Raw genomic sequence first — 17,620 nt, forward strand, 5'->3', positions numbered from 1 at the left:
CACAATTTACGATTATCGATCTAAAATGTCATTATTTTATAAAGTAATCGAGATTTAGATTACTATCTAAATCTATATGCAAGATTAAATAATGTGGTTATTACTTTAGGTTTTCACTCTTTCCCCGAGGGTGTCAGCAAGGTCGTCCTGACGGGCTTCTCTGCCATTTACTCGTATTGACACCTTGTTGACTGGTTTGCTGACGTGTATCAATGACATCACTGCCTTGATCAGCTCATCAGAGTTCTATTGACAATACATTTTGACCCAATAAACGTAAGCATTGAAAATGTTTTGTTAAATACAAGTTGCCACGTTTTGAGTTAGCTTTCCAATGCTATTAAATTTGTCTTCATCTGATGTCGGAATAAAAAGTTATGACCATTTTACTCTGATTTGGTCATTCTTGAACATAATACACAAACTTGAATTTGTCTTCTAAACAAGTCTAGTCAGGACGGTTTGCTGACGAGGCTACATGGAGTAATACTGTGAAAGTCACGTCAGGACACCCATTTGATGGATTTGCTTATGAGGCTTTCAACTAGCCTTCTAAAGTAACCGTGTCACGATGCCTTTGCTAACACCGGTGCAAATCTTCAAATAATTATATATATAGTTCAAAATCTCAAGTCTTAAAAAGACTTACAAACACCATTTTTATTACCGAATAAGTCTACACAAAAAATAAAAATAAAATAAAATGTAACTGTTGATATCACCAATCACTTTAAAGAGAAAAAGGACAAGAAAGAACAATAGAGGATTATCTATTGCACCCTGACGAAAAATGTGGATGCAGGATATTCCATAACTATTTAAAATAAACCATAAAAAAATGAAACAATAAAAAATAAAATAAAACTGGTGTAGCCCGTCACTTAGAAACTTTGTTGCACAGTACAAATTTTTGTTTTGAATTCAAATTAATTAAGAACAAAATAAAATTTGAATCCTAGTTATAGTTAAAAAGCTTGTTTAATTTGGCCTAGAGAATCTTTGTAACTTGCAAATACAACTAAACTCGAGAAATGCTACACTTTTCAAAAAATTTCTTCAAAAATTGGTTTTCAAGTGATTTGCTACTAGATGATGATACATTTCTTAAAACAATAGATCTTATGGGATGGTGACACTGACACATCATTTTGAAATCAACTTTTGGAGAAAAACTTCGAGAAGTGTAGCATTTCTCTTATATCAAAATACCACCGCGTAATCATTGAAATTTAAAAACATTTTATGTAATGGACAAATCTCCCTGTTGGCAATTCATTTGGGCTATTTTCAAAACCTAACTCTGTCTATGTACAACAAGATTTTGGGCACTCAAAAGCTAGCCAAAATTTTCTTGAAAAATTAAGAAGACTGCAGATCTTATGCAATATTTCTTTTCTTATAGAAACAATTGTAGAGCCCTTACTTTCTTTGTTCAAAATGGTTTGATACTCAAGGATGCATGGTATACTGTTTAAAATCGACGAGTGTATTTTCTTTTGATCATTGAATTCAATTCTCCTATTTCTTCTGCATAAACAAATGAAGACAATCAACCACTTGCATTATATAATTTGTTCCATCTCGTAGGTTTGCAAACATAGACACAGGATGACCGAATATCTAGACCTTGTGGGTGAACATAATGAAGAAAAGCATTGCATAAAAGCTACATCAAGCACTACACAATATAATCTGAAAAATTCGTAGACTGAAGGAAGCACCTGAATAACATAGGAGAAGTATATGTCAACACAAGCTGAAGATAATAAGAAAATATTTTCCCATGGATATTATATACTTACAGAAGATCTAAAAACAAAACAAGCTAAGGATCTAAATTTTCAAAAACTTAATGGAAATAAAGCTCTTAGAAATAATATCATACAGGTATTTCCCAGAGAGCCTTTCAAAAAGCACTATATATATATATTTACAAATAAAGGTTGCTATTGCACTCAAAAGCAGGGCAAGCCTCAAGTTTTAACAAATCCACACACTCATGCCTCACAAATTCCACAAAGCTCTGCAATCTACAGCAAAACCAGGAAAAAAAACCCATGCACACATTGAACAACGAGTTAACAAGCTGAAAATCCCATGCACACGAAATCCTATCAGTGAAATGCAGGATACTGAGCTAAAACTAGGGAAACTCTATCAAAAAGCTAAAACGACACAAACTCATTTCGTTGAAAGGAGGCAATGAGAACAACATACTGAGCTTTGTGACCAGTGATAAGACCCAGCAAAGCCGTCGAAGATGAAGAGAGCCAAGTGCCTCTGGAGCCAATCTTCTTGAACCTGGGAGAGGAACAAGGCTGAAAGAGGTAGAAGGGAGAGAAAAGAAGCCGAAGAAGTGGCTTTCCATGGGGTTTAGGGTTTCTTCAGTTCCCACCATTTTCGTTTCTTTGGCTCTCTCTGTTTCTTTTTTCTCTGAATAGTTCTCGTTTCTGTTTTCTTGGGGCTTAACGCGGCATTTTTTCCCTGTGCTCCCAGAGCCTCTCATCTTGTTTATCCATAAATGTCGGCACAAGATGATATGGGAACATATGATCAAGCGTGTAGATATCTTTTCAACAGTTAATGACTACTGCCTGCAATCCAGCTAACCCCAAGAATTTTCTTCAGTTCTCCTGTCATATCATTCCTCAACTTCTGCACATCATCCCACCTCCTATCAGCTGCATATATGTTAGAAAGCAAGACTCTGTAAGCATTTCTCTCATGATTATCTTCCAAAAGCCGCCGAGCTACAATTTCTGCCAGGTTGGAATTTTCACATGCATCACAGCATGATAAAAAGGCTCCCCAGATGCCACAATCCACTGGTTCTGGCAAAGACAGGATAATATTGTATGCCTCTTCCAACTAACCAGCCATCCCGAAGAGTTTTACCATGCAAACATAATGCTCAATTCTAGCTTGAATTTGAAATTCATCTTTCATTTTTCTGAAAATTTCCTGGCCATCTTGGAGAAGGCCAGCGTGGCAGCAAGCACAAAGTAGAGCAGAGAGCATTTGCTAATTGAGTAGCAGCTGCCACTACGCTGGCAATCAAAATGGGATCTGCCTTCTTACTTTCTGTGTTCAGTTTCTTGAAGAAGCACAGAGCCTTCTCATAATCTCCAGATTGCGAATATCCAGTTATTAAAGCAGACCATGTAACTAAATCAGGTTGGAACAAATTACAAAAAACTCTATATGCAGAATCCATGCACTTACATTTCGAGTACATGCTCACAACTACACTGCCTACATGAGCATTAGAATCGAAGGCAGTTTTCAGACAAAATCAATGTATTCCTTGGCCAATACTCGGCAAGCGGGAATATGCTAAACCTGAGAGCAACCCGGCTACTGTATATCCATTGGATATACACTTATCCATCTGGCCGCCTCCCTTCACTTCTCATTCTACTGAACAGGACTAGCTAGCCCTTTATCCCAAAATCCACAATATCCATAACCAGAAATCATCGAATTCCACGTCACCAAATCGGGCTCAACTATCCCATCAAATAGCCTACTGGCTTCATCAACCACACCCAGTTTCGAATAAGCCGTCACAAATGCACTACTACAAATGGGATCCAATCCCAACTCAGAAAGTATTACTCCTCAGTCCTCCCTGAACAAGTCTCAGTGCATCTTAAATTGAAGTCCTCAGAAGTCAGAACAAGCTCGTATAATACAAGCAAAAGAAAATCTATCAGGTTTAGTTTCAGTTTTAAGCATCATGTTAAATAGAGATAATGCCTTACCAAAGTTGTGGACTTGCGTTCAAAAGAAACACACTCCGGTGGGGCGTTTAGTCTAACAGGCTGCGCGCAGCGCAAATGTCTTTATTGATGGCATATAATCTTACTATTCTGGTTGCATAAAATGGATCAAGGAGGTGGTAGATCTTGGAGAGTTCTAAGTGAAGAAAATGGTGGTGAAAGAACATTGGAATTGGATCATTATTTTGCTATATATTCTGTGATAATTCTACGACGAAGTGGAATTGGGGGAGAAGAATTAGTTTACAAAATATGAAAAAAGAAAGGAATGTAATTACGATCGATTCCCACGTATTCACTCCCACGATTAAAGGTGGAAGGCCGTTGATAGGAAGCCATAGAAGATGGTGATCGAGTAGGTGTGACAGAGAGAGAACAGGCTGTGGCGATTGCCGTTGCAAGATTTTAGCCTATAACGTTCTAAACCTTTTAATTTTGGGATATATATATATAATAATTTTTTGAAAAAAAAAATCATAATTTTTATTCCTCTATTTTTAAATTACCTACTTACCCAAAAAAACAAAAATCCAATTTTTAAACTCATTTTTACGTTTTTCACATCTTTTTTTGATTCACATAACTTTGTAATCTAATTATACTAATTTTTCTTTTTATTTCCTTTGATTCGTAGTTTCCCTGGATTCACATAACTTTTTTTTCTACACAAGAGTGAAGAAAGTCCAATTGATGATTTTTGTTTAGAAAAAAAAAAGGTCACATTGACTAATAAAAATACACATTAATAATTATCTACTATTAATACAACTCATATTTGCGAATTAAGTTTGAATACATAACTATTTTTTTGGGATCACATCAAGAGAACAAAGTAAGAAACATAATTATTAAAATAATATGTGTTTCTTTAACGACTACATGTTAAAGAATCCGTCAGTACTTCTACAAATTGAGTTAGGAAGAAAATTTCTCAAACCGTAAGAAATTTTTGTCCTAGCCTAAAATAGGAGGCGGAGGTGGAGACTTGCCCTTGAAGGGTGGAGGTGGGCTTTTCCATTTTGTTGGTATGTTTCGGGTGGGTGGAGGTGGCGGCTTCAGACCTCTTCCACGTAGGATCCGGACGGAAACTATTTTCTTACTAGCAAGATTGTTCAGATCTTCAGAACTGCCTTCTAATCTTGGTGTTGTCTTCACGGAGCCATCAAGTGATAAACTCTTCCGACCACCTTTCAGGCCAAAGAAAAATCATAGCAGGTGAGAAATGATCTATCATATATATATAATATATATATAAAAGGGGTCATATATACATATAGAAAACTACTGTTACCGTAAAAAAGTGATGCAGAAGTTGGTGGAATATGTATTCCACCCACAAGAAGGAATACAGCTACTACTAGTGCTGCCATCACCTTTGCCGGAAAACAACTCATCGTGTAAAGCTGAAAATACAAGCTTGTAGAAGCCGGTGAGTTCGCCTTTGTTATGAGCAGTAAGCAACAGGACGGGAAGAGTTTGGAGAGACGTAAGCCTTAAGCTCTCCTGACTCCTGTTTTTATGAATAGAAGTACAAGTACTGGTCATGGTTTAAAATTCTACAAGCTTGACTTTGGGGGTACACTTCTTTGGACATTTGTTGAACGTGGGGCTGAATGCAGGTGGTACTTAGGGACACGCTTTGACCATAAGAGCATTCACACCATATTTTTTAAAACAATAATTAAACTATTGATAATGTAGTATGTCATAATTATTTTTCATTTCCTATGATTCAAAAAGTTCATGAGAGGTCCTTATGGTAAGCAATAATTACGTTTTACTCATTGAGTCGATTTTTCATCCACCAGTTTGACGGAATCTGTTAACCATACACGTCAGACCCAATAAAAAATTGACACGTGTCCGTCTGAATAAAAAAATATAAATTTATTAAAAAATAAATAAATAAACTTATTTTTTAAATAAATAAATAAAAAGTAGTTTTGTTTCTTATATTTAGGAAAAATAGTTAGGAAGCTGCTAGGAATGTTATAAGACCTGTGACTAGGGATGTGCATGGGGCGGGGCGGGGCGGGTTTCCACCTTTTTTGGCCCCGCCCCACACCTTTGCGGGTTGGAAATTTCCAACCCGCAAACCGCATTTGATAAAGACTAACCGTGCGGGGCAGGGCGGATATTTTGAGTGGCATTTATGTAATTTTGATTTTATTTTGTAAAAAATAAAAATTTCAAAAAAAATACAGATTTTTTTAATAAAAAAATTAAATTCATATTAATTTTTCACAGAATCTTATAAATGCAAAGTTAAATTTTTAGGAAATCAACTTTGTTTCATTAAAAAAAATAAATTATAATTTCAAAGCTTCTTAAATTTAGTCCTTCGACATGTTGACACATATCTTTCAATCGTTCCTATTTCCATACAAAAACATTTTCCACGGAATTAGCCTTGTAAACTAAACTAAAAACCCTATTAATTATAGATAAAATTCTAAGAAACATGATTTTTTTCTTTTTTTTCTCCTTTGTGTTATGCGGGGCGGGGACCCGCATTTTTTAAAAGGCTAAACTCGCAACCCGCCCCGCCCCACATAAATTTCTCAAATTAAGACCCTAACCCGCAAAAAAACTTAAAAACCCAGTCCTCTGCGGGGCAAGGCGGGGCGAGGATTACGGGTTTTGCACACCCCTACCTGTGACAAGTAGAGGAGCGGCTAGTGGTGTTAGGGATTTAGATCATGCATGATATTTATGCTTTCCTTTTCTTTTCTTTTTTTAACTTAAAATGTTTTTTATTGTAAAATATTTTCAACGAAAAATTATTTCCTTAAAAATATTTTTCGGTGTTTGGATCGCACAAAAAAATCACTAACGGCGAAAAATCATCTGTGACAAGATTCGGTCACTGGCCGGTTGGATTCCAGCCAGTTTCATTGGATTCTGGCGATGAAGGACAAAATCAAGCGGCCATGACCAAATTATGACTAGTTTCGTCGAAAACAGGGTTAGCCAGATTCCAGTTGTATTGCCAGATTCCGACCAATTTAGGTGGAATTTGGTCCATCGAAATCCAGCGACGTCCGACCCTTGTCGCAGGATTCCGGCGTGAATTGCCAAATTCAAACCCTCTGATGGATTCCGACATGTTTGCTAGAATTTGGGTTACCAGATTCCGACGGCAGTTGCTGGATTCCAACAATGGTCGCTAGAATCAAGCCAGTGCCATCAGATTTCGGCAATTGAATACCAAAATTCGGAAACCTTCGGTGGTAAATTCGGGCTACCAACAAACTCCAATACTCGATAATAACTGATTCCCACAAACGTGCGTGAAAGAATGAAGATTTTAAATCTAGAAATCGTAAATCGTTTTCCAAAAATTAAAAAAATATTTATTGTGAAACTAAAAATAATTTCTGTTTATTATATTTTCGATTGCCCTAAAAATCAAAAAATACATAAAATATTGTACACCTAATCCAACGGAACATTAGCATATTTTATCGGACGAAATCCATCCTTTTTAATCAAAAGACTCAAATCTCGATAACAAAGCAAAAAACATAAAAAGCAGAGTTGTTGGGTGATTTTAGTCATCCCCACATCAGTCATCAAGAGTGGTGAATCCCTCTTTCGTTGACCACTTCAAATTGACCATTGGGAGTTATTGAACCATGCACCCATGTGTCAAAGGAAAACGTTCAGCAACCCCAAATTTGTTTTTTTGCTTTGTTGTCACATTTTGAAATGTTCATTTAACTGCAAAAATAATAATAATAAAAAAAATGTACTGCGCCTCTGCCTGTGCAATACTTGGACCACACACAGACTGAGTGGTTTTTTTTTTTTTTTTTTTTTTTTTTTTTTTTTTTTTTTAAACTATAGACTTGATCAAAATGAATTATAATTGAACAATACAAGTATTTATAAACTGAGTCATATATATATAACTAACTGCATACTCATTACTATCACCTGGATCAGTATATGATATCAGAATCAAAGGTGAGTAGAAAGAGGGTTCAGAGTTTGCGATAATATATTATTTGTAAAATTTGGTCAATAAAATTAAGTAAATTTTTTTAAAAAAAAACAAAATACAATTGAAATTAATTATATTCTCTAAAACAAAACAAATGAATTAACTTTAGTAACATTGTCAATTTTGTATTTTAATTAATAACATTTCAAACCGTCTCCAAGAAGTAGTTTAATCGGTTGGGAACTACGCCTTATCAAGCGGAAGTCACTAATTTGAAACCCTCATTCCCCTCTTACGTGGACATGTAAAAAAAAAAAAAAAAAAAAAAAATTCAAACCACCAAGCCAAATTAACTAATACTAAAAATGTATGAAGCACATCGAAATAAAGTCCTAATAATATATATATATATGGGTAGATAGAGATGGATATTATCCCCTTTCACCTACCCATATTCCAATGTTCGTTGGCATGTGTGGATAGTAGCTAGATATGGTATCCGCTTGTCCAGTGTTAGGCTGAAAATGCATGTATGCGGATAGATGGCTTATGTGTCATTATATGGTGCTGGTGGCCGGTGCAGGATGGAGGATCACAGCTTGTGGAATAAATTAAAACAGCCCAGGGGCCACTACTGAATAGGACTATGACAATAAATTATGAACTGACATTGACCTTATCTTTTGTTATATATGTATTTGTGACAATTAATTTTTGGTAGCATATGAGTATTTGTATATTTATATGTTTTGGGTCAATATGGATGTAAGAGTTATATATATGAACCCTTTTTTTTTTTTTTTTTAAATGACAACTTTAGATTTGGTTGTATATGACAATATCTAGGTGTTGAGCTGTTGAAGTTTTTCGTTTTGAGAAGTTGGTTTTTGTAAGAATTTTATACCCACTTTTGAACGTACGGTAACTTCAATTGATCGAATGGAAGAATGTTATCAGTATTTTGGTTGTCTAGCTTGAATACAATTATACATGTATGGGTTATTCACATCTTTTTTTCACATAACTTTGTAACTAATTATACTTATTTTTCTTTTTATTTCCTTTGATTCGTAGTTTCCCTTGATTCACATAACTTTTTTTCTACGCAAGAGTCAAGAATGTCCAATTAATTGATGATTTAAAGAAAAAAAGTCACATTATATTGACTAATAAAAATACACAGGAATTATCTCCCATTAATGCAACTAATATTTGCGAATTAATTCCTTTTTATATCCCTTCGTCGAGTTTGTTTCGATAATAATGACTATCTAAATCAATTAAGTACGTACCTACATATCTAAATCTTTTGGTTTTGTATCTATTGACTAGCTCTCTTTTGTTTTTTTCTTTATCTTGAATTATAGTTTGTAGCCCTCTTTCCCATTTCTTGTATTTCTTAGAAAAATAAAAAAAATAAGAAATCAATCAAGTATGTACATGGACTGAAAGACCTCAAATTCTCTTAATATTTCTACAAGCACTTCAAAATTAAAGAAAAAAAGAACATTAAAGAAGGAAATTGGCGTGTAATTGTGAACCACCAAGTTTGAACATGACTTTCCTTTCGGGAATTACATCCAGAGAACAAAGTCAAAAACATAAATTATCATGGAACCTGAGGTGGCGGCGGCGGCGGCGGCGGAGGCGGGGTCTTGGGCATGTACGGGGGCTTGGGTTTGGGCGGGGGATATATTGGGATATACCGCCAATTTCGGACGGGTGGAGGTGGCGGCGATGAACCTCCTCCTCGTAGGCTTCGGAAGAAAACTATTTTCTTACTAGTAATGTTCAGACCTTCAGAATTGCCTTCTAATCTTAGTATTGTCTTTGTGGAGCCATCAAGAGATAAACTCTTCCGACCACCTTTCAAGCCAAAGAGAGATCATATAGTCAAGGACCTTCATATATATATATATATATATATATATATATATCGAAAAGGGGTCATATATAGAAAACTATTGTTACCGTAAGGAAGTAATGCAGAAGTTGGTGGAATATGTGTTCCACCCACAAGAAGGAATAGTGCTACTAGTGTTGCCATCACCTTTGCTGGAAAATAACTCATCCTGTAAAGCTGAAAACACAAAGCTTGTGGAAGCCAGCCGTCAGTTCACCTTTGTTATGGGCACCACTACCACCACGACGGTGAGAGAGTATGGACCAAGATGTAGAGTACTCTCAGACGGAGAGACGTAAGAGCCTTAAGCCCTCCTGTTTTTATGCATATTATTCGTGCTTATGTAGATGAAGAACTTGTTAACCACCAAGATATCTTACCAGGCCATGACGAAAAGCAGACACCACAAGATTATTCCAATAATTGAAGAGTTTGCAATAATGTCAAATGTAGATGGCGTTGATAGGAATGGAATCCCACAACAGTCATAGTGCCCCACTTTTTTCAAAAAGTCAAATTTTACGTAACGTTACGACATCACCAGAGTTAAAATTTAATAATGAAATATATTTTTTTTTTTTCTAAAAAACTTGGAAATATAACATATCAGAACTGGTTGAATTATCTCAATATAATAATAATAATAATATAATTTAGCGTTCTCACATATTAATTACACACAAAGTATTAACATATGTGTCACATACGACACCAATAATACTTAATCATTGTTTTAACTTAATACAAACCATCATATAGAATATTACATATTAACAGAAATACGTAAAAGCCTTATTCATAAATATCAGGATTGGCATAAAAATCCCAATAAACCTGACCTTCTTATAGTCTTGCATAAACATTTATGTGATTGTGATTATCATCACAATTCCACACCGTAAGTCAACTATTTTCAATAATATAATGAAATACTATTTTATTTAACAATAAACAATGTGATAATTTAATGATCTGCTACTTTTGTCCCCCGCACTTAAACAAAAATGCCCCTGCATAAAATGAACCGGATAGTAAATGAAGTGTATAAGATCCCTCTCCCCTCCCCCTCCTGTTTCTTTCCCCTTTTCTTTTCTTCCCCTTCTGTCTCCTTCGTCCACTCCCCCTTTTCTTTTCTTCTCTTTTCTTCTCATTCTGCCTGTTTCACACGGATCCGGCTTCTGTGCTGTAGTTTAAAACTACAGCACAGATGCTATAAATTAATGAACGGCTAAGATTGTTACAAAATTCTCTTAACTAAAACGCAGTCGTTTTTAACTTAAAGTTGTTGAAGCAAACGTTTATTTTGTTGTTTCCCGCTTGACGCCGTTTAAGGGCAGTGGGAACGTCTTCCTCTTCACCTTGCTTCTCCACATCTATGCAAGCTGGTTCTTGACAGAAGCCCAGCAACGAAGGCAAAGATTCTTCTTCTTGCCCAGCAATGAATAGGAAGAAAAATCGGTCTCTCTCTTTCTTTGTTTCCTTTACATTTGTTGAAAAAGAAGGAAAAGAAATGGGTTTCTGATTTTGTATTTGATGAATAAAGAGTAACAAAATGGGTCTCTCTCTCTTCGACCAACAAAGGAAGGTGGGTTTTTCCTTTCCTTTTCTTTGAATAGGAGAGGTCTTCTTGTCATTGCAGGGGTTTATAAAAAGAAAAGACAAAAAATCCACTCTTTCTCCACACAATAGTTGTTTTCTTCCTCGCCAACTCAGCCAACTTACCAAGAGAGCTCCAACACCCAATTAAAGGGCAAAAACATACGAAGGCAATCATCTTAATTACCTTCCAGCTAAGAGACCGTTCAAATTGCCTAGCAGCATCTGAAGCAAATCCAGATTCATTGGCTTGCAGAGAATAAAAGGTTTAAAGTCGAAAACTCCAAAACCACAAGCTGCATGAACCACCAAGCGGGATTACTGGAACACTAAGAAGGGACTACCGGATTGAAGCAAGATAAATGGGGAAGAAAGCTGAACTGGATCTTCTGTACACCAGGAATTCCCAGCAATGGGTTTCCGAGCGTGGGTCTTTTGAGCATGGGTATTCCGAACACCAGGTCTTCAAAGCACGGGTCTTCTAAGAACTAGATCTTTTAAGCGTGGCTCTTTCGCTCGACCCCTAAGGCGAACCTCCATTGTTGGGCTTGCTCCAAGAACCAAGTTTGCAGAGATGTGGAGAAGCAAGACGCAATACCCTTAAACGGCGTCAAACAGGAAACCACGAGAAGACAACTTTGAGTTTAAAACGACCACGTTTTGGTTATAAGGATTTTAAAACAATCTGAGTCGTTCCTTAAATTTACAGCATCTGTGTTGTAGTTAAAACTACAGCACAGAAGCTGGATCCGTTTCACACAGCCCCCCTCCCCTCCCTTTTCATCCATTTTCCTTTCTTTGTCTTCTCTTGTGTTCGTGCACTAGGCTCGATCGAGAGAGGGAGAGACACAGAGATGCGGAGAGAGAGACAACCGAGAGAGAGGATACAAAGGGAGTGAGATCAGTCTGAGAGTGAGAGATTCAGAGGTTGAGATAGAAGGAGAGGCCGTGATGCAGAGAAAGAGACGTTGCAGACCTGAGAGAGAGATGACGCGGACAAGGAAGAAGGAGAAGGAGAAGAAAAAATGGAGAGTTCGGCCATGGGGAAAAACCACAAAAATCAGGTAAGGATCCGAGCTTCACATTGTGATTTCTTTATATCCGTTGAGATTTATGAGCTAAAATCTGGTTGGTTGTTGGAATTTGGCTAGCATCTAAGATTGGGTTTTTGTGGGTGTTGGTTGTTAAAGCTCAAACCGAATGGGTATGTGGTTGGAGGATTTTTGGTTATTTTGGATTTGTAGATTTAGAGTGGATGTTAACCGATTAGAGCTTGAGTGTGATGTCGTTGGAGTTTCGGTTTCGTTTCATGGAAGCTTGGCCGAATGGGTATTTGGGTTTTGGGTCTTTCTTGGCCGTACAATATTTGTTTTAGATTGTTGATGGTTATTTCTGTTTGGTCAGTTGTGTGTGTGTCGGCAATGGCTATGGTTTGGTTGAAATTCTGGCTATGTTCTTGTGTTAGCCGTGTAGGTATTGAACTAGGAGTTGGGATTATTTTGGGTGTGCTATTCCGAACGGGTTAGTTTATTTAGTAGATGGAATTTTGAGGGGTAAAGTGTGGTTTGTTGAAATGGTGGATTTGTTGTTGAGTGTTGTTGGCTTGTTAGAGTAGAGTTCGAAGTTAATGTATTTATTAGACGCTTTTTGTGTAAATGGCAAATACGGTTAGGAATTAAAGTTGAGGTTTTATTATGTTTATAAGAACCGAATGAGATAAGTAGATTTTAGTCTTGGTGCTAAATGAGGAATGAGAAACAAATAATGAAGTAAAATGAATAAATAAAAGTAAAGTGTAATAAGTGAATAAATAGATATAAAGGAATTACTAGAATTAATAAATGAGTGAGTCTAATAAATATAGATAACAATTTGGATATCAAAATAGATATAACTAATATCTAGATAGAAGTCATAAGAGTTATGGACTAATAACAAATTGATTCTAAGTATGATGCTTAGTTTAGAAGTCTATGTATATGCCTCAAGTTTTAGTAAATGAATATTTTACAATATGGAATTATATTATAATCTAATAGGAGTTATTAAATTAACATTGTGAATAAGATTAAGGCCCTATACTCTAATTATCCAAGTATTTATATAATAAAGGAATAAAGTGTTGAATACAATAGTTTAAGATTAAAATGTCATGGGAGTTATAGTTTAATCTAATTAAGTCAATAGCCCATTAAACCGTTTAGGTCCTATAATCTAAACTACTTAGGTAGTTAGAAATTAATAAGGGTAAAGTGTTAAATGTTACGGTTTAGATAAGAATGTAATAGAATGGTAAATGATCCAAAATAACCTTAAGTTAATAAATATAAATTAGCAATATTATAGAAATATATAAGTAGACTTAGGATCCATTTGGAATAGTAATTAAATAAGTAATGCATTTATTCACGTACAATAAAAGTAGTTAAGTGTGTTATTGAATTAAGCTTAGTTTAATAAGCATTTAATATATATATATATAAGGACCCAAGATACCTTGTTAACTTAAATCGATAAAGTAATGAAATTAAGAATGCAAAGATTGAAATTATTAAGTATGTAATTAATAATCAAGTTAAAACAAAATATAAGAATATAGTAGTCTTAGGTGTCTTAGAGTAAAGCAAGTATCTGAAATAAGTTCTTCATTGTGGGTTTATATAGAAAGGCAACAAGGCTTACCTGCTGTTAGGAAAGTGAGAATGCTATGTGAGAGCTCGTGGTAGCTATATGTGAAATGGAGAGGGTTCGATAGTTTAGCCGAGTCTAACGATTAATTGCAGGCACGTGACATGAGATTAGAAGCTAAAACTAGTCCTCCACTGTATAGTACGACGTGACTAGATCAAGGATGAGTACTTGAGTCGCGAGTCCTATGCAGTCTACTAAAGGACTCATTGAGAAAATGTACTAAGTTTTGAGGTTTTATGGTATTACTAAATGATATATTTGCTTTAATTCGAGCCGATCACATTTTATGATAATGCGTGTTTTGAGAATACTTTCAATACCTTCAATTATATTTAGATATGATTTGATGATGGTTTATGAGTTTTCAAGTATGTTTATGAAATAAGAAATGGGATATGATTTGATAATGTTTCAAAGTATGTTTATGAGATTGAGAAATGAAATGTGTTTTGAGTTTTATGATGAATTAAAGAGTTTGTGATGTGTTGAAAAGATCATGACGAGCATGTGATGTTAAAATTATGTATAAATGTATGAAAGCACAAACATGATCATTATATGGCATGAATGCATAAAACATGATGTGAAAAGAAAACAAGAACATGAAACGATGAACTAAGACCGTTTGGGTGAGAGTCTCAATGGCATCAAGCAACAAGACCGTTTGGGTGAGAGTCCCATCGGTATCATGTGTAAGACCAGTTGGGTTGAAGTCCCTTTAGTATCAAGCAACAAGATCGCTTGGGTGAGAGTCTTATCAACATTATGATATTATGAAGACGTATGAAAGCATAACACGATGATGATGTTTAAAGTGTTTTATTGTGGATTTTCATACTAGGTGTATCAATATGCATTAGTCTGAATGGAATAGAGCATGCGTATACCGATACGACTGGTTTGCATATAAGGATTTAAATGATTTCTTGCTTAGGTGTACATATATGCTTGTATTCCCGAAAGTCGTGGAGTACATGTATATGAGTATAACTGAGACATATGATTTATGGACATGTATGATATATATGAGTTTATATGTGTATACTTCCAAGCGGGAGACTGAAATATATACATATGTTCACAGCTAAATAGTATGATTTCATGTATTTATAAAATGTCAGTGTTTACCTCATCAGCTACGAAACCTTTTAAAAGAGATATATTTATTATCTATAAGGTAGTTGATATTGTAAACGTATGGTAGAAAGAAAGAAAAGTCGGCCCTATGCGAAAACCTAATGCTTTATATATTCACTGGGAATGTGGACTCATTAATCTGCCTATGTTATCGTGTAGTACCACAATCGCATAAATATTGTTTTGTTGTAGGTATGAGCATCGTGGGTCATAGATCGTGTACAAGATTAAAGGTTGTTGAAGGGATTCCTTCGAGTTACTGTCTTGTGAGGCATTGACTTAATTTAAGTCAATCTCTCGTTATGTGGTTGTGACATATTCATTGTAATAGTATTTTGAGATGTTTTGATGTTAAATAGTGATACAGAAGCTCTGGTTAGTTTATTTGATATATTATTAGGTCAATTCATGAGCTAAAATTATTATAGGTATATTTGTTGCTATGTGTATCATCTAATATGATGTACTCGTGTTATTAGATGTTTATAGTTGATGTTTGGTTCATGGCTTGTAGTCATGCCACTGCGATGATCCGTTTAAAAATAAAATAAAATTGGGTCGTCATAGTTCTACTCTTTATGTTTTTAAATATTATTTTGTGGAAGAGAGTGTAAAAGAAAGAGGGAGAGAGAGAGTCTGTGTGAAAGAAGGAAATAAAGAGAGTGGATAATTGCACCGTTGGTCCCTGTGATATGCCATAATTATTTTTCACTCCCTATGGTTTAAAAAGTGCATGGAAGGTCCTTGTGGTATGCAATAATTACAAATCGATCCCTGACGTTAAATTCTGTTAAAATTTTTAACAGATTCCGTCAAATACCACATCAGCGCCACGTGTCGCCATCTTATTGGCGACACGTGGCGCTGACATGCACATCTTAATAAAATAATATAAATTTATTAAAAAATAAATAAATATACTTTTTTTTTTGAAAAAAAAAAAAGAAAAAAGAAAAAATGGGGCAAGGGGGTGGCTGGCGTATATTTATTTATTTTTTAATAAATTTATATTATTTTATTAAGATGTGCATGTCAGCACCACATGTCGCCAATAAGATGGCGACACGTGGCGCTGACGTGGTATTTGACGGAATCTGTTAAAAATTTGAACAGAATTTGACGCTAGGGATTGATTTGTAATTATTGCATACTACAAGGACCTCTCATGCACTTTTTAAACCATAAGGAGTGAAAAATAATTATGACATACCACAGGGACCAACGGTGCAATTATCCTTAAAGAGATAAAACAAAAAAAAAAAAAACTGTATGCAGTGTGAATAGTGAATAGGCTCTTCTACCTATTTAAAGCATCTCCAGCAATAATAATCGAAGTAGTTATTGAAAAAGTATAACTCTCTACTTTAACTACTGTTTTTTCTATACTTTCTTCAACAGATTTTCTACTTTATTACTTTTTACTTACATTTAAATATTATTTCTCATTCTTTTTTTTATTATATTTTTCAACACTTATAATGAAATATAAAATATTGAATTTCCACACATTTTTTTTAGTTACACTGTAAGAATGTTACACTTGTTCAATATTCTAGTAAAATTACACAATTTATGAAAGTAAAGCAACCAAAAACAAAGCAATTGATCATTTAAAAAAAAATCAACAAAAAGAAAAAAAAAATGCAAAAATTAGGAAAACATAGCAACTAGAAACATGTAATAAGACTAATAATTCTTAAGATTGATCATGCAACTGTCACATGTGCTTAATAAGCTCATATTGCAGTTGAGAATGAACTTGACCGTCTCTGATATTCACATGCTTTTCAATGAACTCCAGAGATTCAGGGGTATGCTCGTGAAAAATTTGTACATAAGGAGTTTCATCAATTTGTTCATATTCAATGTCACTAGCATCATCAGTATTTCGTTCGTATTCAATAATCATATTATGCATTATTATGCACACTTTTCTAATGAAAAGTGGGTGGGAAAGAGTGGGATATATGAATATTATATTGTTTTAGTTTTAATTTTAATTTTTTTCAATATTTTATTAGTCATAGAATGAATAATGAATAGGCTATTCACAATTCATTTTATAAGGAAAATAGCCACTTGGCCTTATTTGCTGAATTGAAAAAAAAAAAAAAAAAAAAACCAACAACAACAAATAAACTTGATAATGGTCAAATTTAACTATTTTGAGGCATTTGATTATCCTCCTGGAGATGCTCTTACTATTTATTTACACTAGAGGAAAAAAAAAATTATATTCTGTCTATTCAGCTGGAGACGAAAAATGACTTATAATAATCAAATTTGAATATTATGAGACATTTGCCTATTCTATTAGAGGTGATCTTAAATTAGAGGCATATTTTAGCCTATATAAAGGTTACACACAATGGAACAATAAAGTTTTGAAGTATAAATTAAATATTAGTCTTCAGAGTTATTTCTTTGTTTGCTTATTTGGAGTAATTATTGTATTTCTCTTTCCTATTTATTATTTTCTCTTTTCCTAAGTTCCCTTTTCAATATTCAATTTTTAGTTTTTGCTGCTATCATACGTTGCCAGAACAATACTAGTTAACAGTCTTCAACTGA

At 34.6% G+C, this 17,620-nt stretch overlaps 2 protein-coding genes and 1 long non-coding RNA gene across 3 annotated transcripts; 1 reads left to right on the forward strand and 2 right to left on the reverse strand.

Moving 5' to 3' along the window:
• Positions 1-4,551: 4,551 nt before the first annotated feature.
• On the reverse strand, positions 4,552-5,324 carry LOC133874773 (uncharacterized). The gene is made up of 2 exons (XM_062312642.1): positions 5,071-5,324; positions 4,552-4,966 (listed from the first exon to the last, which is right to left on the reverse strand). Exons 1-2 carry the CDS (start codon positions 5,171-5,173, stop codon positions 4,734-4,736), a joined length of 336 nt encoding a protein of 111 aa, XP_062168626.1. The 5' UTR covers positions 5,174-5,324; the 3' UTR covers positions 4,552-4,733.
• Positions 5,325-9,172: 3,848 nt separating this feature from the next.
• On the reverse strand, positions 9,173-10,048 carry LOC133875811 (uncharacterized). The gene is made up of 2 exons (XM_062314047.1): positions 9,694-10,048; positions 9,173-9,588 (listed from the first exon to the last, which is right to left on the reverse strand). The coding sequence occupies exons 1-2, from the start codon at positions 9,791-9,793 to the stop codon at positions 9,332-9,334; spliced, it is 357 nt and encodes a 118-aa protein (XP_062170031.1). The 5' UTR covers positions 9,794-10,048; the 3' UTR covers positions 9,173-9,331.
• Positions 10,049-11,750: 1,702 nt separating this feature from the next.
• Positions 11,751-15,621, forward strand: LOC133875967 (uncharacterized). Its single transcript, XR_009901513.1, has 2 exons — positions 11,751-12,285; positions 15,242-15,621. It is a non-coding gene; the product is annotated as an uncharacterized LOC133875967 (long non-coding RNA).
• The last annotated feature ends 1,999 nt before the right edge of the window (positions 15,622-17,620 follow it).

The sequence above is a fragment of the Alnus glutinosa genome, chromosome 8 (genome assembly GCF_958979055.1).
Source record: "Alnus glutinosa chromosome 8, dhAlnGlut1.1, whole genome shotgun sequence".
Classification (NCBI taxonomy): Eukaryota; Viridiplantae; Streptophyta; class Magnoliopsida; order Fagales; family Betulaceae; genus Alnus; species Alnus glutinosa.

What these genes read in the sequence shown, in the direction of transcription:
- LOC133875811 (XM_062314047.1), bottom strand. Translation starts at nt 9,793, where the DNA reads ATGAGTTATTTTCCAGCAAAGGTGATGGCAACACTAGTAGCACTATTC. An exon ending in TTCTGCATTACTTCCTTACG is followed by an intron (nt 9,589 to 9,693) that starts GTAACAATAGTT and finishes TTGGCTTGAAAG; the next exon opens with GTGGTCGGAAGAGTTTATCT.
- LOC133874773 (XM_062312642.1), bottom strand. Translation starts at nt 5,173, where the DNA reads ATGAGTTGTTTTCCGGCAAAGGTGATGGCAGCACTAGTAGTAGCTGTA. An exon ending in TTCTGCATCACTTTTTTACG is followed by an intron (nt 4,967 to 5,070) that starts GTAACAGTAGTT and finishes TTGGCCTGAAAG; the next exon opens with GTGGTCGGAAGAGTTTATCA.